General features: G+C 46.0%; 2 protein-coding genes and 1 non-coding gene across 9 annotated transcripts in view; all 3 read right to left on the bottom strand.

Annotated features, from left to right (window-relative positions):
• The window catches only part of LOC115862462 (F-box only protein 17), a 29,046-nt gene extending 14,091 nt beyond the window's left edge, over nucleotides 1-14,955 (bottom strand). For all 7 annotated transcript variants that reach the window (XM_030874302.3, XM_030874313.3, XM_060288373.2 and 4 more), the window contains exon 1: nucleotides 14,822-14,955. The gene's annotated coding sequence lies outside the window, so the exon portion shown is untranslated. The remainder of the gene's footprint in view (nucleotides 1-14,821) is intronic.
• On the bottom strand, nucleotides 495-601 carry LOC115862701 (U6 spliceosomal RNA). The gene has a single exon (XR_004043187.1). It is a non-coding gene; the product is annotated as a U6 spliceosomal RNA (small nuclear RNA).
• LOC115862564 (F-box only protein 27-like) overlaps nucleotides 11,230-18,504 on the bottom strand; it is a 30,983-nt gene continuing 23,708 nt past the window's right edge. Inside the window, 2 exon segments of the mRNA XM_060289503.1 lie at nucleotides 11,230-11,269; nucleotides 14,806-14,993. Of these exon segments, the coding sequence (XP_060145486.1) occupies nucleotides 11,230-11,269; nucleotides 14,806-14,993 (228 nt within the window).

The following is an 18,504-nucleotide window of genomic DNA, read 5'->3' as shown; positions in this document are numbered from 1 at the left end:
CTGGGCAGAGGAACTGCCTTTAGAAACATTTAGAAAGGTTTTTTTTTCTTCTTGTTTTTTTTTTTTTGCGGTATGCGGGCCTGTCACTGTTAACGGCCTCTCCCGTTGCGGAGCACAGGCTCCGGACGCGCAGGCTCCGGACGCGCAGGCTCAGCGGCCATGGCTCACGGGCCCAGCCGCTCTGCGGCATGTGGGATCTTCCCGGACCGCGGCATGAACCCGTGTCCCCTGCATCGGCAGGCGGACTCCCAACCACTGCGCCACCAGGGAAGGCCTCTTCTTGTTTCTTGATCTGAGGGCTGGTTACATGTGCGTTCGTTTGTAAAAATTCATCAGGCTGTACAGTTTGTGTACTTTCTAGAAAAGGTTTACTAGAAACGATAACAACAATAAAAACAGAGATGGTAGTCCATGGAAAGGAACCAAGGGATGTCCAAAAAGCTCTCCCCACTGTTATCAAACAAAAGATAGGATTATTATTATTACTATTATTTTAAAATATGGAACGCTTCACAGATTTGCTTGTCATCCTGGTGCAGGGGCCAGGCTAATCTTCTCTCTATTGTTCCAATTTTAGTATATGTGCTGCCAAAGTGAGCACGATAGGATTATTTTTAAATTAAGGACCCCATGAGAGTATTAAGAGGTAGCTTCTCTCTCTCCTCAGTGGTTCCTCCAATCAAGTAGGGCCTTTTTATAGTGATGGAAAATTTTGCACAAAAATACCTCCGTGACTCAGTGGTGATACCATTGCCATGGTTTGGTGGCATATACTTATAATAACCATTATTTATGATTATTTTTTATGGCTCTAGGGACTGACTGGGCTCAGCCAATCAGTTCTCAGCGGCTCTCATGCAGTGGTCCTCAGGCAGGGGCTGGTGCTGGGTCACCTGAAGGCTCATCACTCTGTCGAGCACCAGAGGTGGGGACTCAAACAGCTGGGGGCTCCCCAGCATTTCTCCGTCTCCACGTGGTCTCCTGCTAGCACATACTTTTCCCTGAGTAGCCACTGTTTTTTTTTTTTAATGCTTTTTGCCACATAAAAGTAAACACTTCATCTTCTTTGTTGTTGTACAAATCACGATGATGGAATTGTCCTTCTCTCTCTCTTTTTATTTGGCCGTGCGGCGCAGCATGTGGGATCTTAGTTCCCCTACCAGGGATCAAACCCTGGTACGTTTTGGTATTTGAAATATCATGTCGTTAACTTTTGTTTTATGAATTTGGAAGACTGAACAGTTACTGTGAATAGTAATATTTCAGTATCGGTCTAAAAAAATACATGGGTATGGTCCTTGTCTCCCTTTCTTAGGAGTCAGTGTTTATCCACTGTATAATTATTTCAGCTTTGGGAATTTCCTGGCAGTCCAGTGTTAGGACTCGGAGCTCTCACTGCCGAGGGCGTGGGTTCCATTCCAGATCAGGGAACTAAGATCCCACAAGCTGTGCAGCGTGGCAAAAAATAAAAATAAAAAAATTTTAAAAATCAGCTTTTCTGTATGCTTGAATTCGCTTTTCTGTATCATTGAATTTTTTCAGAATATAATCATGGGGGTAGAAAAGACCCAACTGCCAAAGATTCAGTGTCCGGGCTTCCCTGGCGGCACAGTGGTTAAGAATCCGCCTGTCAGCGTAGGGGACACAGGTTCGAACCCTGGTCCAGGAAGATCCCACATGACTCTGATGCCACAACTACTGAGGCTGCGCTCTAGAGCCCATGAGCCACAACTACCGAGCCCGCATGCCACAACTGCTGAAGCCCGCATGCCTAGAGGCCATGCTCTGCAACAAGAGAAGCCACTGCAATGAGAAGCCCGCGCACCGCAACGAGGAGTAGCCCCCACTCGCCGCAACTAGAGAAAGCCCACACGCAGCAACGAAGACCCAATGCAGCCAAAAATAAAATAAATAAGTTTAAAAAAACAAGATTCAGTGTCTGTAAAGCCTATTAGGACCCTCTGCCGAGGGCAGGGAGCAACTGAAGGTTTCCAGGATCCTGGGCTGCTGCTCCCAGCAGGATAGCTGATGGTCAGGAGCTCCCACTATGGAGGCAGACGATCAACGTTCAAATCCTGGTTCTGCCTCTTCTTGGGCAGGCCATCACTTAGGCATGTTGCTGGCCTCTGAGCCTCAGTTTTCTCGTCTGTAACATGGGGATAACTATTGTTCTACCTCAAATGATGGATGTGAGCAGTGAAGGACAAATATCCCTAAGCCATGCCTGGGACTCAAGGAATAACTCTCAATGGTCATAAAAGAGCTGTAGGCTTTCGCTCTTTGGATGAGGATTTGATAATCTGAAAGAAGTAGGAACCTAGTGAGATGCTCTCTGTGGATCCCCCTTGGGGAGAAGGGAAATGGGAGAGGGGGTGGGCACACATCTACCTCATTACCCTTTCAAAACTCTGCCAACTACCCAGGGCACCCATGTTGAACTTGAATTCCTCAGGGAGAATGCATGAGCAAACCACCAAGCCAAAGCCAGAAACTACTTCCAATAACACCCCATGGAGAGATATGCACCTGCATAAGCTGGGGAATCTTGGTGGTGGGTTTTGTGGTGCATTTCCGCTGTGTGTGTACACGTACATGTTCCATTTATATTTGCACACAGGGAGCCCTGTTTCCCAGAATGGGTACCTTTTTAAAAAAATTACCTTCATGGATGTATAAATTACGTCCAATAAGATGCACACATTTCAAGTGTACAATTTGTGTTCTAACAACTGCGTACAACTGTACAACCATGCCCACAGCCAAGATGTGGGACATTTCTTTCACTCTAAAAGGTTTACCCCTTCCCAGTTAAGCCCCACCTCCATCCCCGCCACTAATCTGCTTTCTGTCACTATAAATTCGAGTTTTCTCTTCTAGAATTTCATATAAATGGAATCATATGGTGTGCCAGTTATTAATTTACTTCCTCACAGCTCCAAGTTGAGAAATTGGAATCTGGGCGTGTAAATCTTTTCCCTTTGCCGGCTGACATGTTAAATATTTCCAGTAGAGGGAGCCAGAGAGGCATTGCAGGAGGAAGTAGTGTTAGATTCTGCTGCACAGCAAAGTGAATATGCATACATATATCTCCGTACCCCCTCCCTCTTGAGCCTCCCTCCCACCCTCCCTATCCCACCCCTCTAGACGGTCGCAAAGCACCAAACTGATCTCCCTGTGCTATGCGGCTGCTTCCCACTAGCTATTTTACATTTGGTAGTGTATATATGTCCATGCCACTCTCTCACTTCGTCCCAGCTTCCCCCTCCCCCCACCCCGTGTCCTCAAGTCCATTTTCTATGTCTGCGTACTTATTCCTGCCCTGCCACTAGGTTCATCAGTACCATTTTTTTTTTTTTTTAGATTCCATATATATGTGTTATTTGCAGTAAGGTGGATGGACCTAGAGTCTGTGATACAGAGGAAGGGGTTTTGCTTCCCACTTCCAGACTGCCGGGATAGGCAGCTTCTCCTGCCCCATTCCCAGGCGTACATGCATGCTTCTCCGGTGTCTGGCAGTCAGCAGCAACTTTCAGCCAGCACCCTCCCCTGGCACCCACCTCAGCTGGTTTCCTAGCTGAGTGCCGCTGGTGAGATACTTCCTTGGGAACTGCTTTCCCTGGCATCCTAGAGGACTGACTTCTGACAAGTACCAGAGGGTGGATTTCCAGCAAGTTCTACAGGTGCAGCACCAAAGGGATTCTTTTGCCCTTTAGTGAGCCATCTCCAAGTGTTCTCCAAAAACAGCAGGGATTCTGGGGCTGCCACGGACGGCCTGGGACTGGCATCCTTCTCAAGCTCTCTGTCTCAGATCTTAGGGGTAGAGGCTGCTCCTTGTAGTTGCCATTTCTATATTCTTTAGCGTTCTCTTATTTCTTAGCAGCGAATCCCTCTAACTCTAATCCTCTGCTATAATCAATAATTCTGTATATTAAACATTCTCCCTTCAAATTCCTGTGTGGTTCCAGCCTCCTGATTGGACCCTGACTGATAACTACAGAATGTGCCCCTGTGTCTTCTTTCCTTCAGCATCACATTCTGTGATTCAGCCACATCGTTGCATGTATCCATCAGTAGTTCACTCCCTTTTATCGCGGAGTAGTATTCCATTGAACAGGTTAAACCACGACCTGTTTACCCACCCAGCATGATGGACATTTGGGTTGTTTCCAACTTGAGGCTATTATGAATAGAGCTTCTATGAACATGCACACACAAGTGTTTGTGTGCACATATGTTTTCATTTCTCATGAGTAACTATGTAGGAGTGGAATTCTTGGATCACATGGTAAGTGTGTATTTCACTTTACAAGAACACGCCCGATCGGTGATCCCATCAACCATGTATGAGAGTTGCGATCGGTGATCCCATCAACCATGTATGAGAGTTGCAGCTGTCAGCACCTCGTATTGTGAATCTTTTCAGTTTTAGACAGAACGGCTTCCTTTTGATGCCCTGGGGAGATTTTCCTCTACCTGACATCCTCATTTATTAATTTTTTTTTTTTTTTTTTTGGCTGCCCCTTGCGGCTTGTAGGATCTTAGTTCCCCGACCAAGGACCGAACCCGCGCCCTCAGGATTGGAAGTGTGCAGTCCTGGACTGCCAGGGAATTCTCTCCCTTATTAATTTTAACTCTTGACTCTGAACTGTGGTGCCAGTGTTGTTTCTAACCTGTGACAAATGGTTACAGAAAAACCATCAATAAAACAAGATTGAAAATTCGTTGCTTTTGGGAATTATTTGCATGTACAGAGATTTGGTGTGTCTTCTCCTTTAAGAAGGCAGACTGAGCTATTGATAATCAGAGCCTCTACTGACCTGGAAGAGTTTTTAGGTAGATTTTTAAAAAAACGGTACCCTTTCTGGGTGAATGCAAGCCTGGGGTAGCAGGGCCTGGTGATCAGAGCAAGGGCTGCGTTCAAGCCCCCGGCTGGCCTCATAATAATAATAGCTGGTTCTGTGCTAGAGGCTCTCAAAACAGAATCCCAGGAATCCCAAGTTCAAATGCCTACAAGAGACAGGCAGTATCCAAAGTGAGACCAACTGGGTGGAAGCAAACCGGAGAGAAGAGCCCAGCCTGGAGGCTGTGCCAGTGTTCACTGGGGCTGATTTATTGCCCAGTAGGAAGGTGGGCCCAGTTCGGCTACATTTTCCAGTTTGTCAAGTGGTTGGAAATCCCTGTTTTTATGTGAAATCACCCAATTTTTAAATGCTAGCAGTGCATTTAAAGAAAAAAATAAAGAACAGCGTGGGCCAGGTGAGACAGATCTGCAGCCCCAGGAACTGATTGCGGGTAGCCTTTTGTGGCTTCTGTATTATCCCAGTTGATCTTCACACCATGAGGAAACTGAGGCCCAGAGAGGTGAAATGAGGCACAAAAGGTCACACAGCAGTCAGAAGTGGAGTGGCGATGGGAATCTGGGCAGTCTGATCTCCCTCTCAAAGGGCATCCTCCCTATGTACAGCAAAGAAATTAAAAAGCAAAGTGAACAGGAGGGAGACCATCACCAAGAAAGAAATGTTGATAAATTTCTGCAAGACAGAAAGCAGAAAGAAGTGTAGGGGCTAGGACAGAACTCAAGGTGGGGACAATGGAGCCTCAAGGACCCCCAGAGGCTCTGGACTCAGAGTTGAGGATCCAGAGGGGCCCAGGCTGTGGTAGAAGTGCAGGTCAGGAGTCGAGAGGGCAGAGGGAGGACAGAGGTTAGTCCATCTCTGCCTGTTGGTTCCCTGTTCCCTCATCTTCCTCCCCCATGCTTTGCCACACAGATCTCAAGCTGCCCAACATTCACATACAGGAAAAACAAAACAATACTGGATGACTGTTCTTTGAAAACATTGCATGAAGCATCCAGGAAGAGCCCAGGCTGCTGGTGCTCCTGAGGATAGCCTTCCCCACTCTGGCATCTGGGAGTGAGCTCCCAGCAGCCTGGTTTCCCCCAAGTTATCACTGACAAGTGCTGCCTCCAAACACAGGGTTCTCAGTCATACCTTCAGCTGGACAAAGAGGCCAGTGGGAAAGCAGGACCATATTTACGAAAGCCCCAAATTTCATACCAGTTACTTAAATAAGTCACCCAGCCCTTTGTTCGTTTGAAAATGTGATTGGACAAGCAGGGATCACCAGATGCTTAAAGAAAACCAGCAGCCTGAAAAAGAACCAGTAAGATAAACATGCAGGGCTTCCCTGGTGGCGCAGTGGTTAAGAATCCGCCTGCCAATGCAGCAGACACGGGTTGAAGCCCTGGTTCCTGAAGATGCCGCGGAGCAACTAAGCCCGTGCGCCACAACTACTGAGCCTGCAAGCCACAACTATTGAGCCCGTGTGCCACAACTACTGAAGCTTGCACGCCTACAGCCCATGCTGCACAACAAGAGAAGCCACCGCAATGAGAGGTCCATACGCCGCAACGAAGAGTAGCCCCTGCTCACCGCAACTAGAGAAAGCCGCGCACAGCAACAAAGACCCAATGCAGCCAAAAATAAATAATAAATAAATTAATTAATTTAAAAAAAAGATAAACATGCAGAGCAAAAGTGAACTGACCCCAGAGGTAACAGAGACAGTTCAGAGGGCCAAAAGAATGTAAAGGAAAAGAAAAACCCTAATTCGTACACTCAGGGCCGGCTTCAGGCTTCATGGGTGTGTGACCTTTGGAGTTGTACTTAGAAGGGCTCCATGCCTGTTTAATGGTCTGCTACTGCCAACCTGAAATTCTTAATCGTTTTTGAACAAGGGGTCCACATTTTCATTTTGTACTGGGCCCTGCAAATTATGTAGCTGGTCCTGAGTACGCGTAGATTTGAGAAGAAATTCAAAGCAAAACAAGAACAGGATACTAAAAAAGGAAGAATGTCTTTTAAAAAAAAAAAAGGAAGACTGTCGTCAAGAAGAAAAAAAGAATTCCAAGAAATAGATGGGATGAGTTAAAAACAGGAAAATCCTTCTCTCAAAAGAGAAAAAGTAAAGCTATTTAAAAGAACTGCAGGAAAAACAAAAAATTGTTTAAGAAAGTCATGGCACAAATATGATATACACTAAACCATATCCATGTCATATCCATTTGATAACGTACAAGAAAAAGGAATCCATTTGACCTGGAGGCTAGGGGCATTCTCCTTATACTAGCTCTGTTTATTGGTTTTCATGGGGAAAATATTGTTTTTGTTTTATTGAGATATAATTAATATTGTGTAAATTTAAGATGTACAGCCTGTTTTTTGGTTTGTTTTTTTTTTTTGGCCGCAGCACGTGGCTTGTGGGATCTTAGTTCCCTGACCAGGGATCGAACCTGGACCCTGGCAGTGGAAGCAAGGAGTCCTAACCACTAGACAGCCAGGGAACTCTCCAGCCTGTTGATTTGATACATTTATATATTGCAATATGATTATTTATTAGCAATGCCTTTATCACTTCACATAATTATTTCCTTTTTTGGTGAGAACATTTAAGATCTGGTCTCTTAACATAAAGATTGTCTTTTCAAAAAAAGACAATCTTTTGGATTGTGCTAGGAAATCTACATGCAAAAGGATGAATTTAGGCCTTTACCTCACACCATACACAAACATCAACTCAAAATGAATCAGAGACCTAAATGTAAGAGTTAAAACTATAACATTTTTAGAAGAAAACAGGAGAAAAATCTCATGATCTTGGGTTAGGCAAAGATTTCTTAGATACAATACCAAAAGTATGATTCATAAAAGAAAAAATGGATTAATTAAACACCATCAAAATTTTAAACTTTTGTACTTCAAAAGACATCATTAAGCAAATGAAAAGACAAGTTATAGATTAACAGAAAATATTTGCATACCATATATTTGATAAAGGACTTGTATCTAGAATATATAAAGAACACTTAAAATTCAATAATAAGACAATCCAATTTAAAAATTGATGAAAGGGGCTTCCCTGGTGGCGCGGTGGTTGAGAGTCCACCTGCCGATGCAGGGGACGCGGGTTCGTGCCCCGGTCTGGGAAGATCCCACATGCCGCAGAGCGGCTGGGCCCGTGAGCCGCGGCAGCTGAGCCTGCGCGTCCAGAGCCTGTGATCCGCAACGGGAGAGGCCACCGCAGTGAGAGGCCCGCGTACCGCAAAAAAAAAAAAAATTGATGAAAGATTTGAATACACATTTCACTGAAGAAGATATACAAATGACTAATAAGCACGTGAAAAGATGCTCAACATCATTAGTCATTAAGGAAATGCAATTTGAAATCACAATGTGATGCCACTTCATGCCCACTAGAATGGCTATTGTCCAAAAGATTGGCAAAGGACAGGGAGAAACTGGAACCCTCACACACTGCTGGTGGGAATGTAAAATGGTACAGCCTCTTTGGAAAACAGTTTATCTAAAAGTTGAACATTAAAAAAAAGAAAAAGTTAAACATAAACTTACCATGAAACCCAGCAATTCTACTATTAGGCTATCTACCCAAGAGAAATGAAAACACACGTCCACGCAAAGACTTGACTGCAAAAGTGCATAGCAACATTATATCTTCGGAAACAATCCAAATGTCCATCGACTGGTGAATGGATAAACAAAATGTGGTATAGTCATACAGTGGAATACTGTTCAACAATAAAGGAATGAAGTACTGGTACATGCTACAATATGAGAATGAACCCCCAAACAGTATGCTAAGTGAAATCACCAGACACAAAAGATCACATATCGTATGATGGATTCATATGAAATGTCCGGAAAAGACATACAGAAAGATTAGTAGTTGCCTGGGACTGGACATGGGAACAGGAAGTGATCACAGATAGGCACAAGGGATATTTTGGAGGTGATAGAAATGCTCTAAAACTGTGGCGATGGCTGCAAAACTCTGTAAATTCACTAAATCACTGAATTGTACACTTAAAAGGGCTGAATTTTATGGTAAGTAAATTGCACTTCAATAAAGCTGTCCAAGAAAAAAAAAAAAAACCCCAACCCAGCAAACTTTACAGTTAAAGCATGTAAGACTTAAATAGTGTAACAGAACAGACTGTAGAAGTAATCAACCTTGACAGTGTGAAAGCAAGTGTACAACTGACAAAAGATGGGAAAGGAAAAGGTGGGAGGAGGGGAAGCCAAGACGCTTCTCTCACTCACTCAGTATCATGGGAATCAAAAGTTGCCAGAATAAGAAATACAAGTGAAGCATAAAATTTAAAGTTACAAAGGTAAATAAGAAATGATCTTTTAAAAAGTACAATTATTAAAAATTAGTGGAGCGAATACACAGTGAGCTAAACACCATCTTTCATAGCAGACAGTAATAGACCATACTGAATTTCCCTATTTCTCTGTCATTTTCACTGTCATCACCCTCTCAGTTATTCAGCTGCTTTCTGGGCCACAGCATGGGTGAAATGGGAGGCAAAGTTACTTCTGATTTTGATATATTCTAGTTTAAATGTCATGAACATCATGCGTATTAAAATCAATCAACCAACCAGCCAACTAGTGCAATGTCACCATAATTTACTTAAAATGCCACTAGTGAGAACTCCCATACACACCTGACGAGAGTAAAAATTGGTGGAACCACTTTGGAAACTAGTTGGGTATTTTTAATTTTATTTATTTATTTATTTATTATGTGGCCGCACCACAGGGCATGTGGGATCTTAGTTCCCCATCAGGGATTGAACCCGCCGCGCCTGCAGTGGAAGTGCGGAGTCTTAATCACTGGACCGCCAGGGAATTCCCTAGTTGGACATTTTTAATTTATTTATTTTTGGCTGCATTGGGTATTTGTTGCTGCATGCGGGATTTCTCTAGTTGCGGTGAGCGGGGGCTACTCTTTGTTGCGGTGCACTGGCTTCTCATTGTGGTGGCTTTTGTTTGTTGCGGAGCACGGGCTCTAGGCGCACGGGCTTCAGTAGTTGCAGCACGTGGGCTCAGGAGTTGTGGCTTGTGGGCTCTAGAGCACAGGCTCAGTCGTTGTGGCGCATGGGCTTAGTTGCTCCACGGCATGTGGGATCTTCCTGGACCAGGGCTCGAACCCGTGTCCCCTGCATTGGCAGGCGGATTCTTAACCACTGCGCCACCAGGGAAGTCCCAAGGCATTTTTTTTTTTTTTTTTTTGCGGTACACGGGCCTCTCGCTGTTGTGGCCTCTCCCGTTGCAGAGCACAGGCTCCGGACGCGCAGGCTCAGCGGCCATGGCTCACGGGCCTAGCCGCTCCGCAGCATGTGGGATCCTCCCGGAATGGGGCACAAACCCGTGTCCCCTGCATTGGCAGGTGGACTGTCAACCACTGCGCCACCAAGGAAGCCCCCCAAGGCATTTTTTACTTAAGTTAGAAATGTGCCTTCTCCATGACCCAGCAATTCGACCCCAGAGCCAGGAAACACATACTAGGATATTCACGACAGCATTGCCCCTAACAGCTTCAGCCTGGAAATGACCCAGGTGCCCATCCGCTGTAAGGTGTATAAACAAATTAAGGCAGTCACAGAATGGGATACTAAGTAGCAATAAAAAAGTGTTAACGACAAGTAAACACAACAACACAAATGGACCTCAAAAGCATAATTTTGGGTGAAGTTGCCAGACACAACAAGTCACCCAGAGTGCGAGTCCCAGGACAACCAGACAGCTGGGTGGCCTGGGGCAGTCCTGTCTACACCTAGTGTCCCAGGGTAATTAGGGTCATTGTTAATAGTGACCCCTATCACTTCCAAAATTCCCTGGTTTAGATGATAAATTATATACTCACACTAGTGGTTCTACTCTTAGAAAGTTTACAAACAAGCTAAACTAATCAATACTACTCATGGATGTACACACATATTAAAAGGTACTAACACCATATTAAAAAAACCAAGCAGGGAGACGAGCATTATAAAAGTCGGGACGCTGGTTCCCTCCGCGGGGATGGAAAGGGCTACTAACCAGAGGAGCATCTGGGGGCTGGTAATGTTCTCCTTGTTGACCTGGGTGCTGGTTATAGACTTTATAATTATTTGTTAAACTGTACATGTATATTTTATGTACTTTTCTGTATGAGTGTTATATTTCGCCATTTAACAATTATTAGTGCTATCAGTGAACACCATGATTATTTAAGTCAAAGAAGGAAACAGTCGCACTGCATCTGAGTGCAAATAATAGTTCATATTTGTCGATGCTTTCTTTGTGTAAGGCATCCTGAGAAATTCTTTACGTGCATCATCTCATTCCCTGGAGGCAGCACTGACATTTCTGGGGCATCACAGGGCTAGCCGGGGACATTGGTTTTGGGAACTGCTGGTGACAGCCTGCAGAGGAGGTGGCACTGGGGAGAGGTGAAATGTTGCCAGTTCCACATTCAGTCAGCCCCGGGTTCGCCCCAGCCCTAATTCAAACTTCTTCGTGAATTTGGGCATGTGGCTTTCCCTCTCTAAGCGTAGATTTCCCCTCTGGAAAGTGGGAAGTGTGCAGGTCCACATCTCCCGTCCACAATCCCTAAATCCAAAAGCTCTGCAAACCAAGTCTTTCACAGACCCATTTGGTGGCAGAGCTGCCTGGAACTGATGGAAGGTTTTATTTATGGTATGAACTTGCATTTCACTGAAGAAATGTCCGTGTGTTTGATTACTCTCCAGCCCCACTAGGAATCTTATCTAAGGTACAGGATGGTTCCTATGGCTTGCCTCATAGTCACTTCCCAAACGCATTGGGCCTCAAAAGTTTTGGCTAAGACACTGTGGACTTGTAGTAACTCTCACTTCTCATGGTGATGGGGAAATTCAGTGAGATCAAGGCCTGGCCCTCGACAAGTGTTAGCTGCCATTGTGAACGCTGTGACGACGATTAGCACTTAAGTCCATCTATGGGACTGGAGTCTGTGGCTGCACCTCCTTATGTCAGAATCATGCAGCCATTAAAGCCATGACTGGAGGAATGTGGGCTAAGGGGATCCTTAGGGGGTAACGAAGCACAGCAGGACATGAAACTGCAGCAACGGCAAGGTCGGAGCCATTCAGTGAATTTTAAAATGGCAAGAGAAAATGCCAAGGTTGGGACTTCCCTGGTGGCGCAGTGGTTAAGAATCCGCCTGCCAATGCAGGGGACATGGGTTCGAGCCCTGGTCCGGGAAGATCCCACATCCACAGAGCAAATAAGCCCGTGCGCCACAACTACTGAGCCTGAGCTCTAGAGCCCGCGAGCTACAACTACCGAAGCCCACGTGCCTAGAGCCCATGCTCTGAAACAAGAGAAGCCACTGCAATAAGAAGCCCGCACACCGCAATGAAGAGTAGCGCCCACTCGCCACTAGAGAAAGCCCGTGTGCAGCAGTGAAGACCCAATGCAGCCAAAAATAAATAAATTAAATTAAAAAAAAAAGAAAATGGCAAGTTCAAAATCTATCTCCAGAAAAGAAAAGGAGTAGAAGGAAGGGCTCAAGAGCAGTGATGGTGATATGAGTAGTTATTCCCAGGTGAGCAGACCATGGTAGTTAAGAAAAATCCTTCACAAAATACTAACAGCTAATGTTAACTGCACTCTAACTGCTCTAGGCATGTGGAAAGTGCTTTACAAGATCTCACAGAAGGCCCCACAACAACCCCATGAGGCAGGCGCTATTTTTCAGCTGGGGAAACTGAGGCTTGGAGGAGGGAAGCAACCGACCCAAGGTCGCCTGACAGGCAAGCAGGTCGGGGATTTGAAACTCAGTGTGGAGGACTCCAGGGTTTGTGCCACTGTGCACGTCTTCATCTCTGAGTTTCTATACTGTCTTACTTTATTTACATCAAATTTTACCATAAAAATGTCACCGTACCGAAAAGTTGAAAAAAATAGTTAAAACGAATATCTCAATGTGCTCCATATTTTGCCATATTGGCTTTCTCTCCCTCCCTCTCTTTTGATTAACCTTTTTCTTTTTTTTTGATGGTCTTGAACCACGTGGCATTTTATTTGAATTGCATTTTACATTTTCTGTCTTGGTATGTTGTGACTCCAGAGGACTAGCTACTGTTGCCAAGGCAAGATGACTTTGGGTAACTTCAGGGATCCACAGGGGTTTTTGTTTGTTTTTTAAATTATTTTTTATTGGAGTATAGTTGATTTACAATGTCTCTTTTGATGAACTATTAAACATGCATCTTCTAAGAAAGAATAAGGACCCTCTATAAGTCTATACTAACATTTAATCCACTAAGAGAAATCCATTCTACCATCTAATCTTCACTCCATGAACACTTTTTCCCATTGTCCCAAGGTCTTCTGGAGCTGTATCTTCCTAACAAAGATGGGGCTCACACACTGCTGGGGGTGCTCATGTCTCTCTAATCTCTTTTAATCTAAAACACTGCCCCTGCCTTTTCCATTTTTCTTAAAGAGATTATATTTCTTTTATCATAGGAAAAAACTAAGGCAGATTTTTCTATTTGATTTGTGAATCATATGTATAACTTGACTGGATTGAAAAATTAGCATTTAAATAAATATAAATACTTTATTAAAAATATTTTAGGGACTTCCCTGGTGGCACAGTGGTTAAGACTCCACGCTCCCAATGCAGGGGGCCGGGTTCGATCCCTGGTCAGGGAACTAGATCCCACATGCATGCCTCAACTAAGAGTTCGCATGCCACAACTAAGGAGCTCGCATGCCACAACTAAGGAGCTTGCAAGCCACAACTAGGACCCAGTGCAACCAAACAAATAAATTAAAAATATGTGTATTTTTTAAAGTAGATTCCTCAGTCAGGCCATACAAAAATGGGAGTCAACAGATTATATACATATATATATATAACAAATATATATATAGTTATATATAGATATATTTAATGGAACAAGAAAACAAAAGTTGACAAAACTTATTTCATGTTACAAAAGTGCCAATAGAGAAACTAAAAGGAATGTCATGATTATTTAGGAAGGAGGGAAACCGTGGAGATGATTGATAAACTAAGAAATAACAATGGAAGAATCTGCTTTAAAAATTTGGAAGTAACTACCAGAGTAATAAAAAGCAGAGAAAGGTTTAAAACCATGCACCACGGATCACAAGTTACTTTTGCCATTTCTGAAAAGTAATTTAATTACAAAGTTTTAAAACTGGCTGCGGGGGAGGGTGCGCTGTTTAAACGATTGCTATTTCATGCAAAGCTTTGTCCCGTTTGTCTTTTGTTCTTGTGTTACTGGGACATTTAAAAAATTGTTATTATTTATTTTAAAAGTAGGTTGGTAATATTGTAAATTTGAATATTGGTAATATTCAAAATAAGGGGTAAACAGCTGCTGTCTAAAGTTGAAGGATCAAGATACGGAGTGTTAACAAATATTACTGAACACTGCAAAGGTTAACTTAGAACAAAATTTAAATTGGGTGGAGCGGCCGCAGCTAAAAACATACTGTGCCCAAGTTGCTAAATCGAGAAACGGCGCTCTAAGATCTTCTGATTCACAGATTTTTCCGCCAGTCAGAGGAAACAAAAACCAGAATTGGTAAAAAGTGGTCTGGCCTTTCACCAGCTGCTGCGAACACGTGTTGGTCGGGTACGTTTCGGAGGGGGATTTATTTAATGGTGGCCTCCGCGGGCCAGCAGCCGAGCGGAGAGGCGAGGACTTTAGAGGATTGCTTTTAGCAAAGCCCTTTCCGAACGATCTAGGGCTTTCAAACGTGCGATTGTGTAACTCTGGACTCAAAGGGGCAGAAGCTGGCTGGGGCAGGCCGGGAAGGGGCACTAGGGCGCAGGACTCTCGGGACACGCCCCTCCGGGCAGGGCCTGGGGCGGAAATCCTTCCCGGGGCGCCTCAGCCACGAGTGGGGACGGGACACCGGTCCCGACCTGGGTCCCTACCTGTCCCGGCGCTCACCTGGCGGCCTGCTCGGAGGCGGCGGCGGGCTAGGATCCCCTTCCCCACCCTGCTCTGAGAGGCAGTCGGGGGGCTCCCCGGGAACGGCCGCGCCCAGGGAGCCCCGGGACCCGCGCTCTGGGCAGTCGGTCCTCTCCGGGGCGGACGGCTGTGAGATCCCGCGGGCGGGCGGCTGCGCGAAGCCGGGGCGAGGGAGGGGCGGGGTCTGGGAGGCTGTAGGCGCTGGGAGGAGGGCTCAGCTGCCGCAAGGCTGGCGGAGAGGAGACCCAGCCCCCGCCCTCGTGCATCTCGGGGCCCGCTCCTCTGAGAGTCTACATTTTCTCCACGTGGTTACGTGCTGCCCAGGCGCCCCGCGATCTGAGACCCGGGTTCCCCGGCTCTTAGCGCAGGCACCTCCGGTGGGCGAGTCCCACCTCCCGGGGAGCCTCCCGCCGTGGAAATGGTCCCAGCTGCCCCCACCCCCCTAAATCATGTCTTTCCTTCCTTTTCCCGCCACCTGCCTACAACCGCCTCGCCGTTCACAACATCTCTCCCACCATACGTCAACTTCTAGTAAATGGCCGCGCTGTGACTTCGACCCTGGGCTTGGTGTGAAACACTTGGATAGGAGCTTCTATCCACAGGGGTTCTCTCGAATTTACATTGTGTCCCCAGGGTGGTAGTGTCTCAGAAGCCCAGGCTTGTTCTTAAGTTGAGCCTCTCTGCCAAACATACCTCTCTGGGGTGACAACCTGGGCGCTCCTACATTAGAAACCTGCCCCCTCCCCTAAATTGCAGACAAGGTAGTTAATCCGAGGTTCACAGTAAGGATGGGGCCAAGACCCATTTCTCTCTTGACCTCTGCCCTTGGCCCTGCACAGTTTCTTCGGATTGCCCTGTACTGCGCAAGGAACCTCAAGGACTGACCTTAGCCTCCCCAGAGCCAGTCTTCTGAGCTCCAGGCCTCCCACAACCTAGGAAATCGTCACCAGTCCCAGTTACCCCAGCGCTCAGTCATCGCGGGCACTGAAACCGATAGAACACGTCTCTGTACTTAGTAGAGCGTAGGTTCCTCTGTCTCCCGGCAGAGAGACTTCAGGCAGAGGCAGAGTGACAGGTAAGAAAAGAGTTTACAGTATTAGTATAGGACGCTTTTGAGGCCTACAAGCTGGTGGGCAAGGGAGTGCCACGCCTGGAGAACTTAGTGGGCTACAATTTTATAATCAAAGGAAAAGTGGAGAGGGGGAGAAGACCACCTTTTTCCTCATTCTTGAGTAGATGGTGAGCTTCCATCATCAGCTCCTCCTCCATGTGAGGTGGGGGAGTTTTCTTGTCCCTCCATGGTCAAGCCGGGACTGTCACGGCACAATGGAAATGAGCAAAAAGGCGGTAACGTATGCTAAAAAAATGTAAATCATCTCAGGGTTCAGTATAATGTCACCCTTTCCTTATATTTTTGTTTTCAGTGTGCCCAGAGGAGCATATCCTAGGAATCATTAACCTACTGAGCTCACTGGGCAAGACATGGGTCTCATGCCACCATCGTTTTATTGTTTTGGGGCATGTCTCATGCTTCTGTTGCATGGTTTTGTTGCTAAGCGAGGCTGCTTGGTTTTGTAGTTAAGCAAACATGCTTTCTTGAGTGATCATTAACTTACAGGGGTCTCCCATACTTTTTTCTCTACTTAAAATCCCCTAGTGGGATTAACTAATCACCTACTTTGTCCCTTTACTCTGTCCCTATCAACTATGCTAAATGGAATATGCATTATTCCATGGACACCTCTCCTGAGAAACTGAGGCCCAGAGATACGTAGGCTTTGCACGAGGTGCAAGTCACTGGCTTGGTGGTCACACAGGAAAGGGTTTAAGCCTCGGTTCCCCAGGTCCCCTCCGCCGGAAGCCTCAGAAAGGCACCACAACGCCATCGTGAGGACGGCGTGAGGTCCGTGCCTGCAGCGCGCAGTAAACGTCAGCTCTCGTTATTTGTACCATCTGCCTTTCGAAGCATTTTCTGCGGTGGGTTGTAAAATTGTTGTATTATTGGTAGCATGTATAGTATCGATCCACACACAGTCCCTTATCTGAAAGGCCTAGGACTGGATGGTTTGGATTCCGGATTGTTTATTTTTTACTTTTCAAATTTAGAAGGCAGTAGAATGCATATAACATACATACAGCATTCTGCAGTATTCCCAGCAGGATCAGGGCAGCATTCCATGATCATGTGATATTTCTGCGTTAAATTGTGTGTAGAAAGAACTACTTAGTGGAATAGTTATGAGTACCTGATGTCAGTTCAGTCAGGTCTTATTGCTTGAAGAGACTGGGGCCTAATTTATGAAGAAAGTTTGTGGGTAAGAAACTATAACAATGTTTTTAAGTTGTTATTTATTTATTGAGCCTCACTGCACAGCTTGTGGGGTCTTAGTTCCCCGACCAGGGATGGAACCCAGGCCCGGTACAGGGAAAGTGAAGGGTCTGAACCACTGGACCTTCAGGGAATTCCCTATTTTTTTTTTTTAATAACTTTATTTATTTATTTATTTTTGGCTACGTTGGGTCTTCGTTGCTGCACGCCAGCTTTCTCTAGTTGTGGTGAGCGGGGGCTACTCTTCATTGCAGTGTGCGGGCTTCTCATTGCAGTGGCTTCTCTTGTTGCAGAGCATGGGCTCTAGGTGTGCAGGCTTCAGCAGTTGTGTTTCCCGGGCTCTAGAGAGCGGGCTCAGTGGTTGTGGCACATGGGCTTAGTTGGTCCGTGGCATGTGGGATCTTCCCGGGCCAGGGATCGAACCCATGTCCCCTGAATTGGCAGGCGGATTCTTAACCACTGCGCCACCAGGGAAGTCCCCTTGATTGGGTCTTGAATTGGTGATTTCCTTTGGGTTCTGTCTTGCTCGGGGCTAGTTTTCTTTTCCTGTCTGATGATCTAGCTTGTTCCTTGCCATTCTCAACTGAGGAGCAAGGCTGGTGTCTGGTAGGTGATGGGACTGTGCTTCCTGTTATAAATGTTGGACTGTTTTCCCGCCAGGTCTCAGGGTGAATGGGAGCTTTGTGTCTGGGCGTGGGGCTTGCTGTTGGGCCAGCCTCACATGTGGATGGTGAGAGACCAGAAGCCCCACTTCCGGCTGCCCCTCCCCTCCTCCACAAGTGCCGAAATAGGACTGGCTTTTTCCAGAAGCTGACACCTAGCCTAGTTACCACCTCAGGCTGCCAGAGAGCTGGATCTCTTTAGGGAAGCGCCCTTCGATTCTTGTTTTCCTGCCCATGAATGTTGGGTGGCCTGTGCCCTGGGGAAGGGGGGAGGAGAGGGTGCAGGAAGTGTGGAAAAACTATCATCTGAGCCTGCCTTGGCCCTTTTTTCTCACTCCTGCCTGTCTCCTACAGCCCGGGTCATGCTGGGCTCCCTCTTCCCTGCAGTCCTGTCCTGAGTGCGATGACCTCTTCACTCTGATTCATATCCCCAAGCCTCTAGCAGGTTTGCCTACCAGAAAAGTGTGGGAATCTCTTACATGTGGGTGGTCTCTGCAGTAGGCTGAGTAAAGACCCCCTGAACATATCTGTGCCCTAATCCCTGGGACCTGTGAATACTGCCGAATGCGGCACAAAATATTTTACAGGCTTGTAACCTCCAGAACTGTAAAAGAATAACTTTTGTTGTGTTAAGCCATTGAGTTTATGGTCATTCGTTGCAGCAGCAACAG

Source organism: Globicephala melas, chromosome 19 (genome assembly GCF_963455315.2).
Source record: "Globicephala melas chromosome 19, mGloMel1.2, whole genome shotgun sequence".
Taxonomy (NCBI): Eukaryota; Metazoa; Chordata; class Mammalia; order Artiodactyla; family Delphinidae; genus Globicephala; species Globicephala melas.
The sequence above is the reverse complement of the archived record's forward strand: the minus strand, read 5'-3'. Positions and strand labels throughout refer to the sequence as shown.